This window comes from Carettochelys insculpta, chromosome 3 (assembly GCF_033958435.1).
Source record: "Carettochelys insculpta isolate YL-2023 chromosome 3, ASM3395843v1, whole genome shotgun sequence".
Lineage (NCBI taxonomy): Eukaryota > Metazoa > Chordata > Testudines > Carettochelyidae > Carettochelys > Carettochelys insculpta.
The window spans coordinates 77,182,047-77,206,492 of NC_134139.1; the positions used below are offsets into that span (position 1 = coordinate 77,182,047).

At 39.2% G+C, this 24,446-nt stretch overlaps 1 protein-coding gene across 12 annotated transcripts in view; it reads left to right on the forward strand.

Moving 5' to 3' along the window:
- The window catches only part of SIPA1L2 (signal induced proliferation associated 1 like 2), a 245,594-nt gene that overhangs the window by 188,135 nt on the left and 33,013 nt on the right, over window positions 1-24,446 (forward strand). For 6 of the 12 annotated variants that reach the window (XM_074990163.1, XM_074990169.1, XM_074990172.1 and 3 more), the window contains 7 exons: window positions 138-395; window positions 4,373-4,468; window positions 6,360-6,460; window positions 7,009-7,112; window positions 10,485-10,873; window positions 19,103-19,327; window positions 22,306-22,471. In XM_074990163.1, the coding sequence (XP_074846264.1) occupies window positions 138-395; window positions 4,373-4,468; window positions 6,360-6,460; window positions 7,009-7,112; window positions 10,485-10,873; window positions 19,103-19,327; window positions 22,306-22,471 (1,339 nt within the window). The remainder of the gene's footprint in view (window positions 1-137; window positions 396-4,372; window positions 4,469-6,359; window positions 6,461-7,008; window positions 7,113-10,484; window positions 10,874-19,102; window positions 19,328-22,305; window positions 22,472-24,446) is intronic. The other 6 variants (XM_074990171.1, XM_074990173.1, XM_074990174.1 and 3 more) reach the window with 3 other exon arrangements.

Below are 24,446 nucleotides of genomic sequence, written 5' to 3' on the forward strand. Positions count from 1 at the left end.
TGTTTCGTGCTGTATGACAATGTTTGAATATTTGTAAGAAAAAATTATCCATATCCTTTAGTTACAAATATTTTGGTGGTATTTTTTTCCGCCCACCCCAATAAGATTTCTTGGCTTTTTTTTTATTTGTCCTGCAGGGGTTGTTCAGAACTATGCCGAATCCCCATGGTGGAATATAAACTCGACAGCGAAGGCACCCCATGTGAATATAAAACCCCTTTCAGAAAGAATACTACTTGGCATCGGGTGCCGACTCCTGCTGGGCAGCCTCTTTCTCGTGCATCTCCAATCCTAGGAACATCTGACAGACTGCAGTGCCAGCAGCTTCTCCAGCAGACTCAGCCAGCCATTCCTCGCAGTACTTCCTTTGATAGAAAGCTGCCAGATGGTGCAAGGTAATATACTCTCCCCTTTTAATTCCTGTCATTTCCTAAATGCTTCACTTTTAAAATGCTGATCTTCAGCCTTGGTATGGAGTTATTTTTAAAATCTTTCTTGATTATTCATACATAACTCTGTTGGGTTTTAACAGATTTACATTCAAGCTTAAGTGCCAAAGTGAACCCAGTGAACTGCAGTTCATCCTCATTGAAACAAATGATGTCTGGTTTTAATGATAAGCGAGAGTGTACAGTAGTACTATTCATAGCTACAGATGGGCAGAAGTATTGTGGACTAATAGTTTATTCAATCAGCAGTGCAGTTTCTGGTACTGTCCATGATTTCAGCTATCCCATTCAAAATTAAGCTGATGTGGTGTCTAGTTTTGTGCCCTCTCCCCAAAGCAGGTAAATACGTAAAGCAAAATGTTTCATTTTGACATTTGCAGAACATTTTGGCTTTTTGTTTTGAAGTAATCTTTTTTGTTTCAAAATTTTGGTAAATTTGGGGGAACAAAGTTGTAAAAACAATCTGAAAATGAAGAAAAAATCAAACCAAATTGTTTCCATTTCATTTTTTTCATTCCACAAGGGAAAAACTCCTTTTCAGGTCTGCACCTCTCCCAAAAAATGTTTGATTTTTCAAACCAAAATCATCAGTGATTCACTATTCATAACTTGAGAACTACCAAGCATTCCTTTCAACTCCGAATCAAATGAAACGGAAGCTGATTTGCTACTTTGCTGTAAGTTGAGGCACATTATGGAAACCTATTTAAATGAGTGATAAGAATAAAACAAATCTCTCTCTTGCAAAATGAATGATTTAAGCTCCTGATCATATTATGGACACATTTTAAAAGGATTCTGTAACTCATTGCTAGTCCTTGTGGTTTTCTTTTCTTCTCAGCTTATTAGAGAAAAGATAACTTGCAATGAAAAACAATCAAACACCCCTTTCATTATAGGGCAGTATTTTAAAGATGATTTTTAATTCATTTTACTCATCCTTCTTGAAAAGGGGTACAAATCTTTTTTATTTTTTTGTTTAAATCTCTGTCAGTGCATTTGACTCTTAACTTTATTTGGTGAAAATTAATTAGACAAATTTTGTTTCTTGAGTAGAATTCTTTCCCCATTAATTTCGAATTGTTTATTCTTCTTGCCCTTTTCCCTTAAACCTTGCAGTTTCTCTAACCTCCAAGCAAAATAAATTTCATCACTGAAACCTCCTAATTTGTGTTTAAATCTAAAACTTGTGTCATATTGTTGGCTTTGAAAAGGTCTGCCCCCACAAATCATAAATTATTACTGTACTTAAGGAGAAATAATTAACAGTATTTTTATGTTTATGTGCATACAATTAGACTATTAGTAACAGTAATGTACTTTTTAAAACTTGTCCTCAGGGAAGGCAGGTTCTGAGTTAATGGTTTGAATATTTTACATCTTGTTTCAAAAAGACATTTTATCTAACCATATTTAAAGTTAGATGACTTTAGAACACCTTACTGACCCATCAGCGTGTTCCTTATTAAAGTCCAATGTGCAAAGGGCTGTTGTACTGAATATCTAGATTTTGGATTTGTGACACTGTGTTAGAAGACAGTACTTAAGTATTTTTTCAGCACTTCTAAAAAGCTATTTATTTCCACATTGCAGGATTGTGGCTTATGTTTGTAAACACTGTTGTATGTGCACAACTATGGGAACCACATACATATGTTTGCAAGACTGAGGTCTTAAATTCAGAGAGCCATTGCTCACCCTCAAAAGCTTAATATGGAATTTAAATATGACAAGTCCAAGGCTGTGTCTACACTTGAGAGCTTTTGTGTTTTTGGCTTCACCAGCAATAGAGAATCAGTAAAAGAAAGGTATTGGGTTGTGTTCTCACTCACTTCCTGAAGCGTTAGAGAATGTCTCTTCCAGCCCTAGAATTCTGTGATTCTAAGATTTGCAGCACTTCATCACTGACGAGCAGCACCCTGAAGGTAGCTATCCCACATTGCAGCTTTCCCTATTTTGATGATAGGCCTTGTGGGAAGGGATGGAGAGTGACTGTGGGCCAGCCCTTTCTCCAAACCCTGATCAGCTCCAGCAGCTCAGCATTGCTCTGACATAGGAGCCCGCATTGTCACCTGGCCAAGTGGTTAAGTGAGCACTTGCCAAAACAATAGGAAGGGGAGTTTCAAAGTTTCTGGGGATTTACAGGGGGAGGAATAGACATCTGTTTCTTTGTCTGACAGCAGAGCTGATGAACAGAGTGGTCACCTAGGCAATGTGGGACAAAAGTCTCGCCATAAGAGTTGTATGCCTCTCCTGGAGGTATTTTACTGTTTTTTCACTGCAAAAAGTCATTGGTGAGTTTAGATGCTCTCACAGTTTTTGCACAAGAAGGGACTTCTTCCATTTTAAATGGCAAATGTAGACATGCCCAAACAAAGACAAAACATTGGCTAACTTCAGGACAGACAAAGGGGGGAGATTAACATTAACAACAAGGAGAAACAATTTGATTAAGGAGTAAGGCTGCATCTTTCTATTCCCACAAAAGTGAACAACTATGCCCTACCCAACCCCTTCTCCGAAGTCCTGCCCATGCCCTGCTCCCCCCATCGTTTTCACTGGGTTGGCTCTGGGTGATTTATGGGAGGGGGTGAAGACCCTAAGGTGAGGTCAGAAGTGAGGAGTTCAGAGTGTGGGAAGGGGCTTCAGGCTGGGGCAGTGGTGTGCAAAGGAATCATGGCTATAGCTGGGGGTACAGGCTCTGGGGTGGAGCCAGGAATATGGGCTTTGGGTTGCCTGAGGCATCTCCAGACTGGGGCTGAAAGGTATGGACGGTGAGAATAGTCTCTGGACTGTGGCAGAGAGTTGTAGTGATGGGGTGTGAGGGCTCTGGCTGGGGAGTACAGATTCTGGGGCGGGGATGAGGGATTTGGAGTATAAGCGGGCTGGGGATGAGAGCTTTTGGTTGGGACCAACGAGTTTGGAGGATGGGAGGGGGATCAAGCCTGGGGCAGGAGCTTGGAACATGGGGGTGGAATTCTGGCTGTGGGTGCAGGCTGTGGGGTGGGGCTGGGTATAGGGGGTTTGGGGTGCAGGGAAGTGTTGAAGGCTGGGACTGAGGAGTTGGGAGGGAGATCAGAGGTGGGGCTGTGCAGGAGGTTATGGCCCAGGAGGAGGTCAGGTGACGAGTTTAGCCTCAGAGCAGCTCCTGGCAACAGCAGCATGTTATCTCAGCAGCTGGTACATGGAGGCATGGCCATGCAGCTGTGTCCACTTCCCTGCAGCTCCCACTGGCACTAGGGATAATGAGAAAAAGGTGAATTTTAGAGATTAAAAAGGAAGAAGTGACAGGAGTTGGTCAATCTATGAAGAAAATAGGAAGGGAGAAGGGAAAGAAGAATGAGGCATCAAGATTAAGGACCTGAGAGATGCAAGATACCAGGTGAAACAAGAACAATTTAGGGAAGAATTTTGTGATAGTACTTCAAAAGGCTGGTAATCCAGGAATTTTTGTCAGAGGCAGTTAACAGTGTGAGACATGATCATTTCTGAAAATGTAATAACAGAATTGTCTAAAGTACCTTCAGGATACCCACATAATGTATATATAAAGGGTGACCTGGTTCTCAGCTGAATGAAGGTAATGTTATGCACTTATTAACCCAAATCCTGCACCCTGTTTGCTACATCGTAGTACAAGCTAGCAATTATCTCTAGGTTGGGAAGGCACTCTTTTCAATTGTGGGAATTTCCTATATTCAAAACAGAGCAAAATCTTGCTTTGCTTATTCGTGCAAGTAGTCCTGTTTCTTCAATGAGGCTACGCACATGAGTAAGGAAAGTGGGATTTGGCTGGTATGTACTATCATAGAGCAGGCAGTCTGTATGCCTCATTTTTAATTGTAAAAACAAATGCATTTGTAAAATAACATCAGAGTTTAAAGATGTCCACAGATACCTCAGTGCACTGTTAATGATTCCAGTCAACATTACAGAAGTTCACCGAGCAACCAGTCCTCCTCCAGTGACCCAGGACCCAGTGGAAGTAGCCAGTGGAGACAGCAAGTGGGATATGACGGGTACTGGTCATTTTATATCTTGCTGCAGCTCCTGTAAATAATTCTTTATGAACAGTGTTGGTGTACAAGCTAAATATTAAATAGTCCCATTGGCAATGGAAATATGCTTTAAATAGAGGGTGTTCACAGCCATAGTATGACCTGAGATACCTTACTGTAAATCAGCAGTGGTGTCCAGATTTGCACCTCTTTTATTGAGTTCAGGATTTTGTCCTCAGACTAATGTGGAAAAACCTGTGAATTTCTACCCACAAATTGGCATTCCTTACAAACTAATGAGGGTCGAGAAAAGTGCATCTGACCTCACTACCTCAATGCTGGATTAGGGCGGCTTAGCCACAGACATCAGATAGTGACTCAGTGCCAGTCTGGTTTCTACTTCCCTTCTGCTTTAGTGGGGAGTAATCTGTGCCATTCCTTTTGCACAAACTTTTTCTCCCTCTGACCTTGATCAGTGGGATCTACTTCCTATCCACTTGCATAGGAAGCTGAGCTGCATCCCAGGGGCAGCTGGTCTCTTCTCCTAGGCAGGCTCCAGCAATATGTTGCATTTTCACAAGAGCTTGTTACTGCACAGGAGGATTCATAAATGAGCTATTACTGAATAGGAAGCTCTCTCGACAAATACGGTAAATGTTCAGGTTCACCAAAAGGTTAACTAACTCAATTCTTCTACATGTTTTCTATGTGAGATCTGTTCTTCATTACTGCAATTGTAGCACTCTAGTTGTATGAATTTAGTGCTTGCTAATATTTTTGATGTTAAGTACTGACGTACAGAAAAATCCAGATTGCCTAATTTAAGAACACTTCAGACATGTTATTAAGAGTTAATAAGTTACTTTTAATCATAAAATACGGGCACTGAAATCCTCTTATCAGCACAATATTGTGTCAGTGTGTTTGATTATGTGTTTTGCCCATGTACCAGATATGTATAGCATCTTGGAACTTGCTCAAGGAATTTCAGATTCATTGAAACCCCTGAGAGCTGAAGTTAATAATTCAAAGAAAATTGTAGCAGATTTCAATGTGAGGAGAAATGCATAGAAACTCAGCTTGCTGTAGTCTTGTCAAAGGAGTAATTACTACTAGTAGCCATGTTTTGCCAAAGAATTTAACTTTTGCAGTTTGAGGAGTTATATCTGGAAATTTAGAGAGTGCCAGATATCTCTGAGAGTGGAAGTGTTTCAGCTCAGAGACTGATTACTGAAAGGTGTAGAGACATCAATTCCCATTTTGAATAAAAGGCCAAACTTTCAAACCTCTCCTTAAGAGATGCAAAATGTATTGTGTACCCATTTTGGTAGTAGAATCTTGCATTTGCGTAAGTCAGATATTTATGTGCATAGAGGTGGGAGTTAGTCCATGAAAAACAATTAATGCATTTTTGTGGCCCATCCATTGTATGGAACCTTAAATATTTGGCCCCGAAAATGTACTGGGTTTTTAAATCTAGTATAGTTAGATTATTTTATTTATTTATTTATTTATCATCCTAAATTTATTATAAAACTAATTATAACCTTAATTTTATAGGGTGTTAAAAATTAATTTATGTCTAGATATTTTCACATAGTTACAAGTAACAAGTTATAGAAACTGGGTGATGATGCTTGTTTTACAGTTAATAGCCTACAGAGATAGATATCTATATCTACCTGTCTAGCTTGCTCTCGCTCTTGCTCTCTCTCTCTCTCTATATATATATATATGTGTGTGTGTGTGTGTGTGTGTATATGTATGTGTGTATATGTATGTGTGTATATATATATATATATATATATATATATATATATATATATATATATATAAAAAATACACATACATACCCTGGAAAAATCAGTTTTGTAGTTGAAAAAGAAATAACTTGCTTGTCTTATATTACAAGGTGCCAATCCCCTTTACTTCATGAACACCAAGGTTCTGGTCCACTGGAGTGCGAAGGAGGCAGAGAACGAGAGGAAACTTTGGAAGGAGCCAGATACACTGGTAATAATAATACCATATATTGAAAGTAAATACTCTTCTTAGGATGTATAAGTAAAATTAACTACTGGTGCTGATGATAATAGTGATTTTCCATTTATGTAGAGTGTCTCATCCCAACAGCTCCTAAAGTGCTTTCAAAAGAATGCAGTATCAGTGAAATGCAGCCACCCCTGAGGTGGCAAGAGGAAATTAAACACACAATATAATCGTCAGAATATGATACATTTTAGCCAAAGAACACTGCGGTAATTTCTTACTCTTGTATAGGCAATGCAGTGGAACATTTTAAAGTACACGCAGAACGAGCATTTTGCTTCCTAAAGTCTCATTCAAAAGAGTTATGCAAAGTGGACTGCATATAACTCTATTTAATTATTTTGGAATAACAGAAGACCTAGGAAAGCCTAACAACTGAACCCCATGGAACCACAGGTTCAAATCTTGTCTCAAACCTGATGCTTAAAGCATTGAGCTATGTGCTTTTTTCTTTGTGAAAGTATGTTCATCCTTTTAGAAATCAGACATTAAAACCCAATTATTTATGTCAGAAACGAAGTGGCATGCACCATCTACCAAAGTCTTGGGTTCCTACAAAGACAGAGCTATACCTAAAGAAGGCAGCGTCAAGGATTCGCCAAGCAAACTTTCTCATGTAAGTCCATTCAAACGTCTCTTCTGTTGGTAAAAACTTGGGTCTGAAAAAATACTTGGAAGAATCTTAAATATTTAAAATGAATTTTTGTAATTCCTGAAGTACTGCTCAGAGTCTGAGGAGCTAGTAGTATTGTTTGTGACTATGCAAGGATCTCTGATTCAGGAATGAATGTATTATTTTCCATTATGGGGCCCCCAACTGAGTTGTTTAAAAAGGTCATACTCTGGTTTCTGAGACATTGAAGGGATAATATCCTTCCTAATCCAAGCATCACTCTGCTGTCTGACTAGACCTTTGCTTACATTGGATTGCTAAATTGCAGGAGCACTTCCTATTGTACACATTGCATTCATGCATACCATTTCTTGACATGTTGTATAGCATACCTATGTACAATAATGGTCAGAAATCAGCTTTCTTATTGTTTGGACAAAGTTTATACCTCTGAAGACTGTATCTAGTTTAATGTTGTTATTTTGTGTCTTTTTTTTATAATTGTGGGTGTAAATTTAGTGACTTTTTTTTTTTTAATAATGTCTAGCTGGATTAAATAGCATGCTGTAAGAAGTGTCAGAACTGGTAAACAAACATTGCTTACCAGTGTTGTGCTAACTTCTCTAGAATTAGAAGTTAAAAGTTATGAAATGGCTTTGTTTTCTAAGTAAGATAAAAATGATGTGGCTGCTTAAGAAAAGACACACACAGCTGAAGTATTGGATCAGATAATTGGTCCACCATGTTCAGTAGCTCGAATTTAGTAGTGGACGTTGTCTTACAGTTTAGGAGGAGAAAAATACTAATAAGGTGTCATGCTTCTTTCACAGCATGTGAAAGCACAACTTTGTGTGTTTTTAATACAAAAGTCTTACTAGCTGTACCAGGAAACTGCATGATACTATTTCTAAAACTAATTTCAGTGCTCCCTGTAAGCTGAGCACTTGAGCAACTGCCCGAAAGAGGTTCATGTGCTGTCCAGCTGATTAGCAGAGTGTTCACAGCCACCCACAGGGGGAAACATGTTTCTGTTGATGGTACACACTGCACATGCCTTGGTGCACATAACAAAATTTATTCCACCCTCAAATGGAAAAAAAAAAATGAGGGAACATTGGTCCTGAGGCCTGATTATCAGAACGTATAAACTTCTGATTTATACAGACTATTGGTCTGATCCATAATGTTTGTAAAGGACCCTCAGAATGCTGTTTGGTACAATACTATTCAGACTGACACATGGGGGAGATTACTTCCTGAAGATGAAGGCATTTGGAAGGTTGAGGGTTCAATTATTATAGAGAATGAATTAACATTATACCCAGTACCAATACCTGAGGTACTATAGTATTGATTGAACTTGGTACGTTTATTATGACTTGGTTAAATATACTTTAATGCAGCACAGCATTGCTCTGTCATTGAAGTACCCAGTTACTTAATCCAAACCTGAGAGAGGCCTACTCAAAGCATAACATACAAATTGTCATATTGGCTCAGATCACTGACCCCTCTAGCCCAGTATCTTGTATTTGATAGTGACCAGTGTAACATGCTGCAGAGGAAATGTACAGAACTAGCAATCATCATGCGCTGCTCCATCTACTGTTGTCCAGTCCCAGCTTTTGGAACACAGAGGCTTGTCACACTCCGAGCATAAAGTTGCATTCCTTAATAGCCATTGATGGACCCATCTTCCATGAATTTATCTAGTTCTCTTTTTTGAATCCTGTTGTAGCTTTGGCCTTCAGAACTTCCTCTAGCAGAGAATTCCACAGGTTGACTGTGTTGTGTGAAGAAATAGTACCTTTTGTTTGTTTTCAAACCTGCTGCATTTTAATTTCACTGGATGCTTTAACTTCACTGGTCTTCTGTTATGAGGTGTAGATAACACTTCCTTATTTTCCTTCTCCACACCATTCATAATTTTATAGACATCATACCCCCCTCAGTCATCTCTCTTCCAAGCTGAAAGGTTCCATATTTTTCATCTCTCCTATTAGGGATGCTGCTCCATACCACAATCATTTTGGTTACCCAGTTCCTTGGATTGTCCTTGCTGGAGATGAGAACTAAATGAATAAATTGGAAGTGTTCGGGAATACAAGTTACTATTTAGGATATATTTCATACCTGTCTCAGTTGGTATCTTTGCTCTTCAGAAATCTTGGATGAATAAAATGGTGTCTTGGGGATTTACTGTACTTGAGTTCTAATTTCTCCATGACCGTGTGTTTAGAGATCAGTTGCTGTTAAGGTCATGTTGGGATTCCTTAAGGAAAATGGCCTTTGCACATGGAAATACATGACACTGAGTCATAGTTGTGGTGCAATTGGTGTAGCTCAAGAGAAGGCATTGTTATCATACAGACAGGAGTTCAGTTCTGGAGGTTCAGATTCATAGCAGAGATGGTGAGGTTTTTATAATTTAGTCCATAGTTTATAGTCCCGTGTCCAACATTGTAGTCAGGCTGTTCCAGTCTAAAACTGGGATCTTAATCTTTGTGGTTTAGGCTTCCTTTGCATGAAAAGGTAAGCAGATCTGTGAGAAAAATGGTCAGGTCCCAAGAGTCTCTACACAGTTCCAGGCTCCTTCACAGCTCAGAGTCTTTAGATAAACAATAGGCAATCATGGAGACTTTCAAGCAGATTTCATTCCCAAGCATCACTGGTAATTAGTCATATGGATTAACGTAAAGAAATCCCCTGCACCCTTAATTCACAGATGATTTGCTATACATTCAGAGAGCGATGAATACACTATAGATTAGACAGGAACCATTTTGTTACAATCTTAGTCTACAATTGTGTGTGTGTGTGTGTGTGTGTGTGTGAAAATATGTAAACACCCAAAAATACAAACTTTATTTAACTGTGTGCCCCTACATGTTGAATTTATGTTGTTTATCCTGCAGGACACTTAACTATTTTACAAAGGGTAACACTAAATCAATCTGCATTGTTCTACAGAATTTCAGTAGAACTCGGACAGTGGTTAGTTAATATTTTCTGTTGCTGACTTTTAAAGACATTTATTTTATATATTGAGTCCATAAACTCTCAAGGAAGTCATAATTAAAGAACTTAAATATGAACACGGGATTTGCCATGCAAGATCAAACTAATCATCTCATATCTCTTGTACCTATCTGCACAATAGACATATTATGGAGAAAGAAAAGTCTCATAATTCAGCTAGCCAATTTGTAGTTCCCTTCTCCAAAGCTGGTGGCACATTTAGCTTCTTTTCCATTTGGTATCTTATTAAATGATGCTCTGACAAGTATTAGATGCAGGCTAAATGATATTTGAATAAAGAAAATTAAGTAACTTAAATGGGAGTAAATGTTATGTATAAACTTTGTTCTTTTTAAGATTGGAGACAAAAACTGTTCCAGTCACTCCAGCAGCAATACCTTGTCCAGTAATACATCGAGCAATAGTGATGAAAAGCACTTTGGCTCCGGAGACCTGATGGATCCTGAATTGCTTGGATTGACATATATTAAGGGGGCTTCTACTGACAGTGGAATTGATACAGCACCTTGTATGCCTGCTCCTCTCATGGCCCCTTTACACCTTGCTGGCAGCAGGTCTGGGGTGCATAGTCGGGCTGAGCAGTGGACTGAATCTTCTGAAACTACTGGTCAAGACGATGAACAAGCTAAAATGTATGCTGTTCATAGCTATGCTTCTGCCATTTCTAGCAGTCTTACAGCTGAAGGTAGCATGGGAGACCTCAGTGAAATATCCTCCCATTCTAGGTATGTGTTTTTCCTGTACACATTGTGATTAAGTTAGTAACTGAGAAAATTTGTTTTATGCTCACCATTTCCATTCCTTGAAAGTGCACTTACTCATTTTACTATTTTATATTCCAGTACGTAATTGAGGAAGCCAACAAAAGGCTTACCCTCACCTTCCCAGAGTCTATTATGTGATGGGAGATGAGAGTATTTCCATTCTATCTTAACCCCCTCTGCAAAGAACCTCAAACAGTAACAATGCAGCACCAGTGTAGTGGTACTTGCCTACCTAAAACAAGCATTTAGGACAGGACATGAATAACCTCTGTATCTGTTTGTTTGAATAGGTTAATGGGTCTTTAGGTAACAAAATGCTGGGTCATTGGTTTAGTCCAAGTCTGTTCAGACAATGATATCTAACTTGCACTGTAGGCCCTTCTGAGTATTTTTGGAGAATGAAGCCCTACTTTATCTAGTATCACGCTACCATAACGTGATAAGGAATACAATCTGCTTTACATTCACTGAGAATTTTGTGGGGATAACCAAGCACCCTGGACAATCAAAGCGTCTTCTCCTTTATTGCATCCCAGTGTGGGGCACCTTGTAGATTACTCCTTCTCCTGTGTAACAGATATTTTCACCTAGGATTTTCAAAGGATTTATCTACATGGGAAAATTTTACAGTTGTACCAGTATAATTATACTAGGATAAGTATTTGAGTGGATGGTATTATCCTGGAATAAGAGTGTCTTTCATTTTTCAAAACAAAACAGCAGTCATGTAGCACTTTAAAGGTAAATAAAATAATTTATTAGAGGATGAGCTAAATTATCTTGTTAATCTATAAAGAGCTACATGACTGCTGTTTTGATTTGATACACAGGTACCTCTCTATTACTTTTGTTTCTCAGTTTAGCTTAACCCCCTTCCAAAGCAACATAATATTTAAAATAGGAAAAAAGAAAAAACTTACTTTTACCAAAGTATGTGTGTCCACAGTAGGAATTATACAATATAACTTGAGCAGATTAAATTCATATGTTGCCTTACAAGCTAGCACAACTTTGCCTTGTTGATAAGCCTTAACGACTTTCAAAATAACATATCACAAAGTCCTACAGTGTGTTGTCTCCAGAGAGCCTCACATTTACTATGTGCCTCAGACTTCTGTGAGCAGAGTCAGCCCCTGCTTTCAGTACTGATGTGTATGGATGAATGTCAGCTAGTCATCATCACCATGTCCTGTTATGTGTTGGGGAGGTCTTTGCATAAATGTACTAAGATGATCTGACCCTGTGCAGCTTGTGTGGCCCATCAGGAACATGGGACACGGTGGCATAACTGTCAACTTTGAATTTTCTGGGACGGTGGGATTAATTGGATTAAGCATTTGCTATTTACCATTACGTGGTATAACCAACCTACTAATAAATAAGAATATAGTTTGTTCCTTGAGAATCCCATTATACTGTTACATTTCAGTTCAGCATCGTGGCTGTTGAGATGGTATAAATAGATAAATGAGTCTATCCGTACTTTCTCTTACTGGCAATCAAGTGATCATTAAAATATTGGACTGGATACAAAATAAGTTTGTCATTTACTAAAACATCAGCACTGAGTGTTTATGTTATTAATGTTAATTTTGCATTAGTATCACTGCCTTCATTATTCCCATTAATTTAAATAACTGTAATAGCCTCAGAAAGAAACCAGTCAAGTTAGCTTGGCAACTCTTTCTATGATTAGCATATTTTTTCAAGAAGCACTTGGCTGCATATATTCTTTCAGTACAATGCAACTGATGACATAAGGATTTAATGCTATACCAATCGGATATAATTCTACTGGAAATGCCTTTTTCTTTATGTCTGGGTATAATGAAGCTGCCTTGCATACCTTGCCCCTTAATTTAAATTAACGTGTTAGATGCTTGGCAAAATGTTTATATGTTGGATTCAGTTTGATGGATTTTGCTGGCTACGTGAATTCTACAGGTGAGTTGTGAGAGTGGACTTGTCCAGCTGGCCACATTTATCTTGTAATGCCAATTTTCTGGCGTCCTGAATGGTGCTGCACATCATAACATATAAATTGGGGCAGACACAGTTATTTAGACACCTGCAGAAAAAGTGCTCCACTGAAAAACCAAAGTATTACATCCACAGTATTGCAACTTTCCACAGTGTTTATTACAGACACTTCAGTCATTTGATGAAAGCTTTTGCTTAGTAAAGTGAAGTCATTTAAAGAGAGAGTGCACATTTTTGTTCCTCTGATTTGTCATTTTTCAGTATAGGAAATAAGTGAGTAGTATTCCACATCCTCCCTCTGTGTGCTATATAGGCAATAAATCAGTGTCATCTAATTGTAGAAGTGTTTTCCTAAACTGTAGAACTCAGGGTCAGCAACCTTTCCAAGGCAGAGTGCCGAAATTTGACCTTTTAACCTCTATGTATGCTTTGAGTGCCAGTGATACTTTTTAAAGTTACAAAGTTACTAACAGTCCTACTTACAACAGCTTTATTAATAAATAAATTAAGATGCAAAGCTTATTATTTAAGTGGCGTTTGGAGACATTGCTGATCTCTGATACAGTAGGGTAAAGACAAGAAGAAAATGCAAAAATTCACATTTTCAATGAGTTGTGTGTTTATGTGCATACATATTAGAATAACAACTGTGGGGCTTAAGGGGGCTAAAATAGATTTCTGATGAATAAGCTAAAAACATATTTGCTAAGCATTTTAGACATGAACAATACCATACAGGCATTAAATAATCTTCAGTCCACCTCTCTGAGGTCGACAGGAAAATCTGTTCTTGTTTTGCAGATGGAAAAACTGATATTCAAAAAATTCACAACTTATCTAAGTGAGTGGCAGAGCCAGTTAAATCTCAAATATCATGACTGTCCCTTTAGAGTTGTTAAATCTCACTTTGGTAATATTTTTTTTAAATATCTGTTCCTAAATCATGTACCAAATGTTACTCGAAAAACATAAATTGTACATCATGTGGGCTAGCTGTTTGAGATATAACTTATATAAAGATCTTCAAATGAGTTTTGTGTCAGACCATATTTCATAGGTATTTACGTACTTTTGCGAGCTTGATGGACCATAGCCAAGCAAGCTTTAAGAAATTAGTCTTGTAACACCTGTGATGCCGTTACTGTGAAATATTGTGTGTTCATCATTTTATGTAAATGAATTTTGTCCTGACTGTCAAGTAATCCTGATACCTAACCCTATCAACCTGATCATGGCCCTATCAAATTCATGGTCCACTTTGGTCATTTCCAAAGTTACAGTATTTTTAAAACTATTTCTGCTTTTTCCATCTTAAATTTCATGGTGTCATAATTGTAGGGGCCCTGACCCTAAAAGGGTGTTGTGGAGATGGTCACAAGTTTATTGTAGGGCTTGTGGTACTGTTACCCTTACTTCTGCGGTGCTGCTGGTGGTACCACTGCTTTGAGCTGGGCAGCTGGAGAGCAGTGTCTGTTAGCCATGATCTCAGTTCTGCCAGCAGAGAAAAATAGCCAGCAGCACAGAGGTAAGCATGGTATGGTATTACCTCCCTTTTATCTGTACTGCTGCCTACTGAGCTGTACCCCAAGTAAGCAGCTGCCACCCTCTGGCCAACCACCTCTGAAGCCAACAGTGCGGAAGAAAAGGTGTCATGATATTGTATTGCCACACTTATTTCTGTGCTGCTGCTAGAAGGAGGCTGACCTCAGAGCTGGGCACCCAGCCAATCCCTGCTACCTTCCAGCTGTACAGCTCTGAAGGCATCTTAGAAGTGAAGGTGGCAATACTGTGATCCCCTCACCCACCCCAAAATAATCCTGCCGCTCACCACAACATCCTTTTTAAGTCAGGACCCCTAATTTGAGAAACATTGGTCTCGCCCCATGAAATCCATATAGTACAGGGTAAATAAAACATATAAAAGACCATATTTCATGGGGAGAGGATGGACTTCCTAGTCCACAATGCATTTTCCTGGCTGTGTATTTGTAAAGTCCCTAATTATGATATTCTATAACTGTTCAGACTTTGACTGTGTTTTTGTTCAATGCCTAGCACAGTTGTGGTCTGACCTGATTGAGACCTTTAGTTATTACCACATTATACATGTTTAATAGTAAATATTTCTGTAATTATGAATATTTAATAAATTAAAACTTAGGAAACAAACCTGCAGGCTGGTCAAAGGCTATTTCCTATATGAATTTAGTGGTTCCTTGTTAAAAATATATGCTCTTCATTAAATGGATAAAATACAACACAGGAAAGCTGTTGGACATAGGTGTATTGGGCCTGATTCTATCATCCTTTTTCATATTGAGTAGTCCCATTGAAGAGAGTATTAATCTGACTGAGTAAGGGTTACAGAATCAAGCTTATTGTGTGGATAATTGACATCACAAACTATCAGATGCCTTTGAAATATGTACAGTATTATTTTTCACAGCTGTGTAATTCTGTCTTGCTTTCTCTTTTTTTAAAAAATTCTAATTACACCCTTGCTTTACTGCATACAATCAGGTTACTTCAGCTGAAACATTTAACCTCATGTAGTTTTGCATTCCTACCTTCCTTAGTAATCAATAGGCTTGTACTGTGCTCAAAAGATAGTGACCAACAGAGCAACATCCACATAATTGTCCAGCACCCTTAGGACCTAACTGGTGCTGGATGAGAGAATTTGCCATATGACAGGAGGTCAATATTTCCTGTCACATTAACAACACTTCCACTGCTTACTGGGCCCTTATAAGACATTTGGGGATAAATTACAGCTAAATAACAGCACAGAACACTAAGAGCCAGGACTGGTGTCTAGAAACACACTTTATGGGACTGCAGGAAACTTGGCCTCACCCATGATAATTGCTCATATGGCTAACTAAAATCATGCCGGATTATGGAGTTTGCCAGATGAGAGAGTTCCAGATAAGAGGTTAAACCTGTATTTTAGTTCTGATGCTGTAATAAATTTGAGGGCAAAAATTTCCTCTGTACTTCTGTCTCCCATTGCAAGATGCATCCTGCTAACCTCCAGCATCAGTTTCCTTCTTTTGCAGTGAAGAGCATCTCTAACAGAAATCCAGTGACCAGGTTCCTCCACCCACAGATTCATTCTCTCTTCCTTCATTTCTGCTGCCTTCTTAGCACAACAGCTCTACATTTCCAACTTAACTGAATCTCATGTTTGCAATACGAACTGCCTTTTCACCACCTTTGACTTACTCCTCAGACATTCTCCCCTCTTTCCACATCTTTCTCTGCACACTGTTTTGCTGATAGAGAAAAATAGCAAAATATGACATATTTCCCCTCCCTTCGCTCACTTTCCTTTCATCTTTTTCCCCCTCCCTACTCCAAACTTTTTTTCCTCCTTCCCTCACCACAAATGTAGATGTTTCCCATGTGTTCTCTTCCACTATCCCCTTGCTTCAGTGACCCCATACCATTTCCTTATCTCCCTGCAAGACTTAATCTCATACCATCCTTTACTCTTCTCCTTAAGCTCCCAGTCTCATCTGGTTGTTTTCACTCACAATACAAATATAATTTAGTTTCTCCCATCTTAAGTATACAAACCCTTGACTTCACTTGCCTTTTTGACTATTCCTCCTCTTTCCACTTCCCTTTCATCTTTAAGCTGCTACATTCAGTCTCTCGAGTTTCTCTGCAATTCCACCCTAGATTTTTCAATGTGGCTTGTACCTGTGAACTCAGTTGAAACCATTGTCACCAGAGTCTCTAAAGAAGTCATCTTAGGCAATTCTCAGAACTAGTACTTGTCCTATCGGTTAACTATGCTGATCTTCTTGAAATTGTGTCCTCTGTTCATTTCATGACTGTGCTGCCTTGCTTCTCTTACCTTTCTAATCACTCCCTCAACATTTTTCAGAGAATATTCCTCATGCTCCTTCCAATGATCTCTGTCGGTATTTGGCAGTAAGTTTGCCACATGCTGTTCCCTGCTTCAGGAGGGAAATCCAGAATCTGGTGACACAGACTCTGGACACTGCTCTTACAACCAGAACACCTGATTCCCATGCGCCTCACCCCAGAAATTTTTTAACTTCACTAAATCATCTCCTGGTGTAGGGGTCAACAGGTGGCAGATTCTGGTTTGCTACTAGCCACCCTTTGACATTACCAACCCACATTTTTCACAGGCACAATCCTGACAGTGGATCATCTGGCTACAGCTAGGAAGTGGGGGGGTGGGGGTAACTAAGAGTCAGGGGCAAAAATTGGAAAAAACCCATGGTGGTTATTCTGTCTCCTGAGGGGGAAAGTGATCTACAATAGACAGCAATGTTTCCAATACTCATCTTCATGCTTCATATCCCAGTGTTGATTATTTATAATAATTGAAGTTCATGCTAAGTATATATCTGTTTATAAAAACAAGATCAGTAATCCATTGTCTTTTTTTTATGTTCTATCATCATTCCTTCCCATGGCCATTATAAAAATTTCAGGTCAACCAAAGCATATCTTATAGTGCTTTACATTTACATTTCACTCAGCATGAACAATGAAACAAGCCTAGTCACTGTCACTTTCTGGTTCTCATGAATGATCACAGTACTATTTATGCCTGGATTAACAATGAGCCTTGCGAGGTAGTTAGGGCACAGGACTTTCAGTCAGAGCTGTGACTTCTGTTACCAGGTCTACAAGTGACATCATAAATGACTTTAAATCACAGTTTCCTAAACTGGGGAGGTGCCCCCCAGGAGGTCATGAAGAAATTCCAGGGGGGGTGTGAGGCAACCCCCCCACCCCCCGCAACCTGAGGAAAAATCCAGCCTTTGCTTCTGGCTCTCAGCTATAAAAAGCAGGCAGGCAGCAAAGACCCTTCTGCAAATGAGACTTAATATGGTTTGGGGGAGAGGAGAAGGAGGATGGGTTTAGACGGCAGGGCTTGGGATTCCTGGCTTTGTAGGAGGACAGGGGAGGGGCTTGGGTGGACAGCTTGCAGGTCTTGTGGGGCTCGGGCGGCCAGCCAGCTTGTGAGACTCAGGGGGCTCAGGCGGCTGACCCCGGCAGAGCAGGGCTTGAGCTGCTGGCCACAGCAGCATGGCGCTTGGGCAGCTCGGGCTCGTGGGCAAGCAGCTGGTCCCAGCAGCATGGCACTCAGGTGGCTAGGGATGGTGGCTGGGCCTGACAGTGTGGGGCTTGGGTGGGCAGCTTGGGTGGGTGGCTAGTGGGCAGGTAGCTGGTCCCGGCAGCGCGTCGCTCGAGCGGCTGGCGGGCAGGTGGACAGCTGGCCTCGATGGCTGGTGTCTGAGCATGTGACTGGCCCTGGCGGCAAGGGGCTCAGGCAGGCAGCTCTGACAGTGAAGGTCTCAGGTGTGTGGGCGCCTGGCTCAGGCAGCTCTGCAGGCTCGCATTGGGCTCAGGCAGCTGGCCAGCTGGGGCTGCACCAGGCAACCACAAGGGCCAAGAAAAATTATCTGTGCTTATTTTTCATGTTAAACAACATTTTATACCAAGTTTTTGTGTTTATTTCAAATTACAAGGTTTTTTGTTTTTTTTTTGGTTAAGGGGGGGTTGGATGATGGTAAAGAAGAGGTGGGGGCATGAGGGTTTCTCAAAAATCAAAAGGGGTGCATGATGTCAAAGTTTGGGAACCACTGGTTTAAACAAGCCTTTTTATTTACATATGACTTAGTTCATTCATCTGTAAAATAAGGCCTTCCTCAAGGAGAAGTAGCTTTCTTCATGTTGGCGGTAAAGCATTTTGTGAGCATCTTTTGAAACATGCCATTAATAACTGCTAGCACTTGTAATATTGAAAGAGAATATTAAACTTATCCAGCAAAGTGTTTTCATTATCATGTTCATTGGGATGAAAGTTATTTCTGTTCATGGGACATGTTTTAAATGAGAGCTTAAATCAAGGGCCTACCTTAAGCTGATGTGTCTTTTCAGGAGTAATGTTAAGTGAAAATGCCTAGAAGTTCTCGGAGTTCTCTGGTGCAATGCTCATCTTACAAAGTCCTTCCCAGTATGCCCACTTGTGTGTTTATGAAAGTGTGCTTGGAGAGCTGATAGCTGCAATTTAGATATTTATAAAATGTATTAAAATTACGGCCTTGATTTTTGACCTTTAGAGAAAAATTAGAAGAAAGAATTATGGTTGCATAGTGGGCTATAGCCTAGAGTCCTTGATGTTTTATTGCACTGCAGATTTTGTTGTTTGCTCCTTTTCAGCGGATCTCACCATTCAGGAAGCCCTTCAGCACATTGTTCTAAGAGCAGTGGCTCTCTAGACACCTCCAAAGTCTACATTGTGCCACAGAATAGTGGTCAACAGATCCCTGGGTCCGTATCAAAATCCTATCACAGACAAGGAGCTGTGAACAAATATGTTATTGGTTGGAAAAAGTCAGAAGGCAGCCCTACACCTGAAGAATCTGAAGTTTCACAATGTCAAGAGTAAGATTTGTGTGTAATATATATATTATTTTCTAAAATAAGAGTAGATGGATATAGCTGTAGATATGGAGTGGAAAGTTTTTTCATGATTTAAAAAGTAAACAGTGCCTCTCCTAAACTTTTTATTTTTATTTGAAATATTTGTCTTTTGTTTTATTTTTAATTTTTATTTACCTGAAATCTCAATGTAGGCTTTAAAATAATTGGTTGGAGAGTCCTCTTTCTTTCCTTCTGAACTTTCCTCCCTTTTGATCCATGAAGTGATTGAAAGGACTGTCATTGTTATATGGCCAAAATTACAACTATATTGTAAAGACATAAAATTCTGTCTTGAAGAGGATTAGTTTGGCATAGTACCTTTCAGTCTCAGGAGTATAGATGCCTCCCAGTGTGGGCATTTATTTTCTCTGACCTGATTCCTACACTTAGAAAAGCTACTCAGTTCTGTTTAGGTGTAAGGCGAAAAAACTATCAGAGATGCTGAAGGTCCAGATCCTGCCTCAGAAAAGCTATCCAAAGCTCCAAAAAGAGCTGTTGTGTGGCAGGGTTGTGGAGATTCTGTCATGTGGAACTGACTGGAAGCAGAGGCCCTTCTGTCTTGAGCAGTGGACCCTGCCACAAAGGATTGAAGACGTCCAACTTCTGTTCAGTCCTGGCGTACATATCTTCCTTTCTTGGAATTTATTCCCAAGCTGAAGGGGCAGGAGAAATAAACAGCAGAGCCAGATGCTCTTTCATTTTGTGGCACTTTTGGAGGTTTCAGAATCACTATTCATTGTGCAGTGGAATGAAAACTCTTCAAAACACTTCTGTCATAATGTCACTTTTCAGACCAACACTTAAGACCAGGTGGGCCAGGGTATGGATGGATGGTTGAGGTCTGAACCCTGGCCTGGGGTGAGGGAAGCAAAGTTTTAGGTCCCTACTGTGCCTGATTCAGCATGATTTAGGTTGTTGTGCTCTGAATCAGGCTGAAGGACTTGAACGGACGTCTCCGTAATCCAGATCATGGTCTAAAGTACCGTGAAAGCTTGATTGAAATCTGTACATCTCTGTGACTTGTTTTGTCTGCAGTGAAACAGCACATTTCAATTTTGCTGAAAGTGTTCCAGCTGATTCTATTTAGCAATGATGTATATCTTGTGTGGCCCTAGGAAAGCTCAGGAGGACTTTTTCTTTTGTGCAGAAGCAGAAGCCTTGCTTCAGATTGTGGTGCAGCTACTTACAATTGGTGCTTTCCATCCTTCCTGTTGCTCCAGCAAAATAGGAGCAACAAGTATTATTTGGATCTGCCATGTAATAATTTTTAAAAGCTTTTTATATCCTGTTAATCTTCAAACACGTGTATTAGGTAGTCTCTTGTTTCCCTATTGAGTATAAATAACCAATTCTGTCTCCTTGTACATGAGACAAAGCACTGTGTATTTGGCAGACTGGCAGCAAGTCACACACAGTAGCTTAATTTTAAATGTGATATGTGGACTATCCTTTATTCTTTGTGAGGGGAGAAATTAATATTTAAATCTAGAATATTTAAATATTCCACATCTGTTTCATAAAATTTATAGCAAAATGTATAATAAAAATAAGTCAAAATTTTATATATTTTAAAATAAGAACTTAAAATTAAGCTCTTAAAACCATATTTCAACACTTGCCGCATATTTTCAAAAGTAATGAGCACCAACAGATCCCGGTTGTGGTCTTTTGAGTTCTACACATTTGTTTTGCCTTAAGAATATGAATAAGCATACTTTCATTAGCTTTTTCTGTCATTAGAGTGCTGCCACTTTAAAAGTGTGGCAGTCTCTTTGATCCCACAGGCCACTGCATAGTAGGATCCTGCAACCTTTTTCACAGGTTTGAAATGACAAATTCTATTGAATACTGCATAATTAAGCATTCCCTTTGGATTAAAAACACAGGAACTTTGAAAAATCTCCATGAGAACCAGCTCTAGCTGAAGAGTTTGCATCAAAGATGGTCACACTGAACATATCAAAAAAATTCTCATAAATGTTCTATGCATTAGTGAATTTTCTCTTCTCTAGGAAAGAGATATAAAAGGGGGGAAGATGGGGAATTGTTTCAAAATAATTATTTGAAAATAAAATAGCATCTCAGATTAGCAGTGGTGATGAAAATCAGGTCATCTGCTGAAGGTTGTGTCACCATAGGACATAATTCACTGAGAATTACAATTTACCATAGCAAAGCCTATTTCCTCTCTGCTGAGGATACAATTGCTGATTATGCTGCTCTTGGCAGTAAGTAATTGGTCTCTAATGTACACGCTGTTTGTTTGGGAATGTCCGGTTCCTCAGATTTCATTTCCAGAGTAAACCCGTGTAGATAGTTTCTCTCCTTTCTTGCTGGAAGGGAACTGAAAGACAGTAATTCAGTTTGACAATCTTTTGTTGAATATAAATATATTTTGTATACTGATAATTAAAGACGACAGCTGTTTTATTTATCCAAACAGCTTTGTGAAATTGCTGATAATAAAATATGCTTGGCACATGGCAGAATTGATTACAAGTGAACCTTCGGCGCTACCGGTGATGGCCATGATAATTTTGTAAGATTGCGATACTTTGTACAGCTTCTCACCGCAAGATATTGATTTTCTTATTTGTTCAGGAAGCACAAGTTAAAATATTTTGATCCGTGATAAATTATTGAAGTAAAAACTAGACAGTAGATCAGTGTAGTATGCAAAAGAGAAGTGCAGGGTTTGAGAAGCATGCTGCATGTCTTTGACTATTTCTTGGGAATTCAGTACTTTTTGAATAATTTAAAAATTCCATCATGAAAGTGAAAATAATTCATAAATTTAAAATGATTGGGGGAGATGGTACAGTGCATTAGTCAGAGAAAGAGACTCAAAACATCTTTTAGTTTTCTTAAATGAAAATCAATAGAATATTCCAAATCCATAACCAGTCCTCCTTTTCATACTAATATACCAATTGTTTCAGCAGACTGTATGATGATGATGATGATGATGATGCTGTGTCTGCATCAAGTCAGCTTCAGACTTCTGAGAGAAGTACAGTTACTGAAAGCCAGCAAGTCTTGACTAAAGAAGATTTTTTGAAGCTGATGCTGCCAGATAGCCTCATGATGGAGGAGGGTAGAAGAAAGGTTAGCTATTCTCTTTGGCTCTGTCAGTTACCTGGACATCATCTCTACTTTAGTGCTGAAATTGATTATATTAGACAAGATCATTCTGTATAAACTGAACAGTGGGCAAAAACTCTGAATTGTGATAGTAGTTGACATATGTATACCCTACCATGTCAAATGGATACCGAGCATGTAGCAGTTGTGGATTAAGTTCAGTACTATTAAGCGTGTGTCTGCTCAAATTTAAAAGCTGAGCTATTTAAAACAAACCCCCTACTTCCCAGTCCAAAGGCTGAGGTCAGCATTTTATAAAGCTAGGTGCCTGAAATTAGCAAATGAATAAAATGGCTTGGCTTTAATGGTACCCAGCAACAGCCACTCCCATTTGATGATTGTGTGTCATACAGATAATAATGAGTAGTAGTTTGTTAGAAAGGTCTCACTGTCTGTTTTCCTGGAGACAGCTGTGATCTGATTTTTGTCATACAAAGACAGTGTTATACCAATTAAAAAGTTCATGAAAGCACTGGTATTGAGCTTAGATTGCTGCCTGACCAACAGGTACCAGTGATATTGCATTATTTTTTTTTTTTTGCATAATAGGAAATGACACTGCAAGCAATTTAAAGTACTTGAAGTGAAGCTTTTTAATGGATAGTAACTCATTGGTACTTTAATCCATTATGTCCATAATATATACTAAAGACTTATGTTCTTCATGTGTAAATAAGTAGCATATGAGAACCCAAACATGCTAAATTTAGTTTCGAAGAAATCAGATTATTTGTACCATATGTAGTAAGGACGTTGTGTATGTTTATTTGTATGTGTATTTGTTACACAAATCTCTGAAAGTGTAGCAATAATAGCTGATGATATTCATTTATATTCTTTCTACGACAACCCGTTAATATAAAAACTAATGGGATGGAAGTTATGGCTGTAAGGAGAAGTCTACACTCGGGTGCGGGAGGAGGAGAGGGTGAGACAGAATTGCCGGGCAAGATGGGGTGATTCCACACTCTAAATAAGGCTGGAGGTTTATGTCCGCTGCCAGCCTTCTGTCTGGAGCATGTTGCCTGGGGCTCTGGCTATTGCCTCGGGCAGAGTCCCAGGCTCTTTTGACTTGCCATATCCCAGGCAACTACTTGCTTTGTCCCCCTCTGTTGATGGGACTGTCTCCACTGCTTTCTCTATAAATAATTGTGGTTGCACGCTTCCTGTTCTGGCCATTCATCAAGTGAGTACAGAAGCAATGGCCTTCTTCAAACAGTGAATGTGGCACCAAAGTTAAAAATACCTGGTTTGTTATGCCTCTCACAGATCTTCCTAACTGACAACTGTAATCTCAAAGAAATGGAGGGAAACATTTAATTGTGCAAATTTAACTCTACATAAAATAGTTCAGTATGCACGAGGGCCCCAATTCTGTTATACTTTCAGCAGGAAAGCACTGATGCATGATTTAAGTTAGTGGGATTTAAGCATATATTTATGTGCTTTCAAAAAACAGCCTGGACTTCAGCATGTGTTTAATTGTTTTTGTAGAATCAAGGTCTAGATTCTGGAAGAAAGTAGTAGTCCTAGACCCTGACTCAGGGAGAGAATTTCAGCATGTGCTCAAGTGCTGATTTAGGACAACACTGAAACATTTTCTTAAATCCTATTGATTTCAGGGGGGCAGCCATGTTAGTCTATAGCTTTACAAAAAAAAAAAAAAAGCCAGCAGTCCTGTAGCTCCTTTACAGACTACCAGTTTTGTTTATTAGGCAATATGCTCTCGTGGGTAAGACCAACTTCTTCAGATTTGGATTAAAAATAAGAATCCAGGGTTTATATAGCGTGGGGAAGAAGGAGGAAGTGGAGGGGAAGAAGAAGAGGGGAAAGAAAAAAGAGGGGAAGAGGAGTTCCTTATCTCTAATAGGGCCTGTGGAAGAAGCACAGTAAGTGGGATGTGTGCCATTCCTCCAAATATCAAAGGTGGGGAAATTGT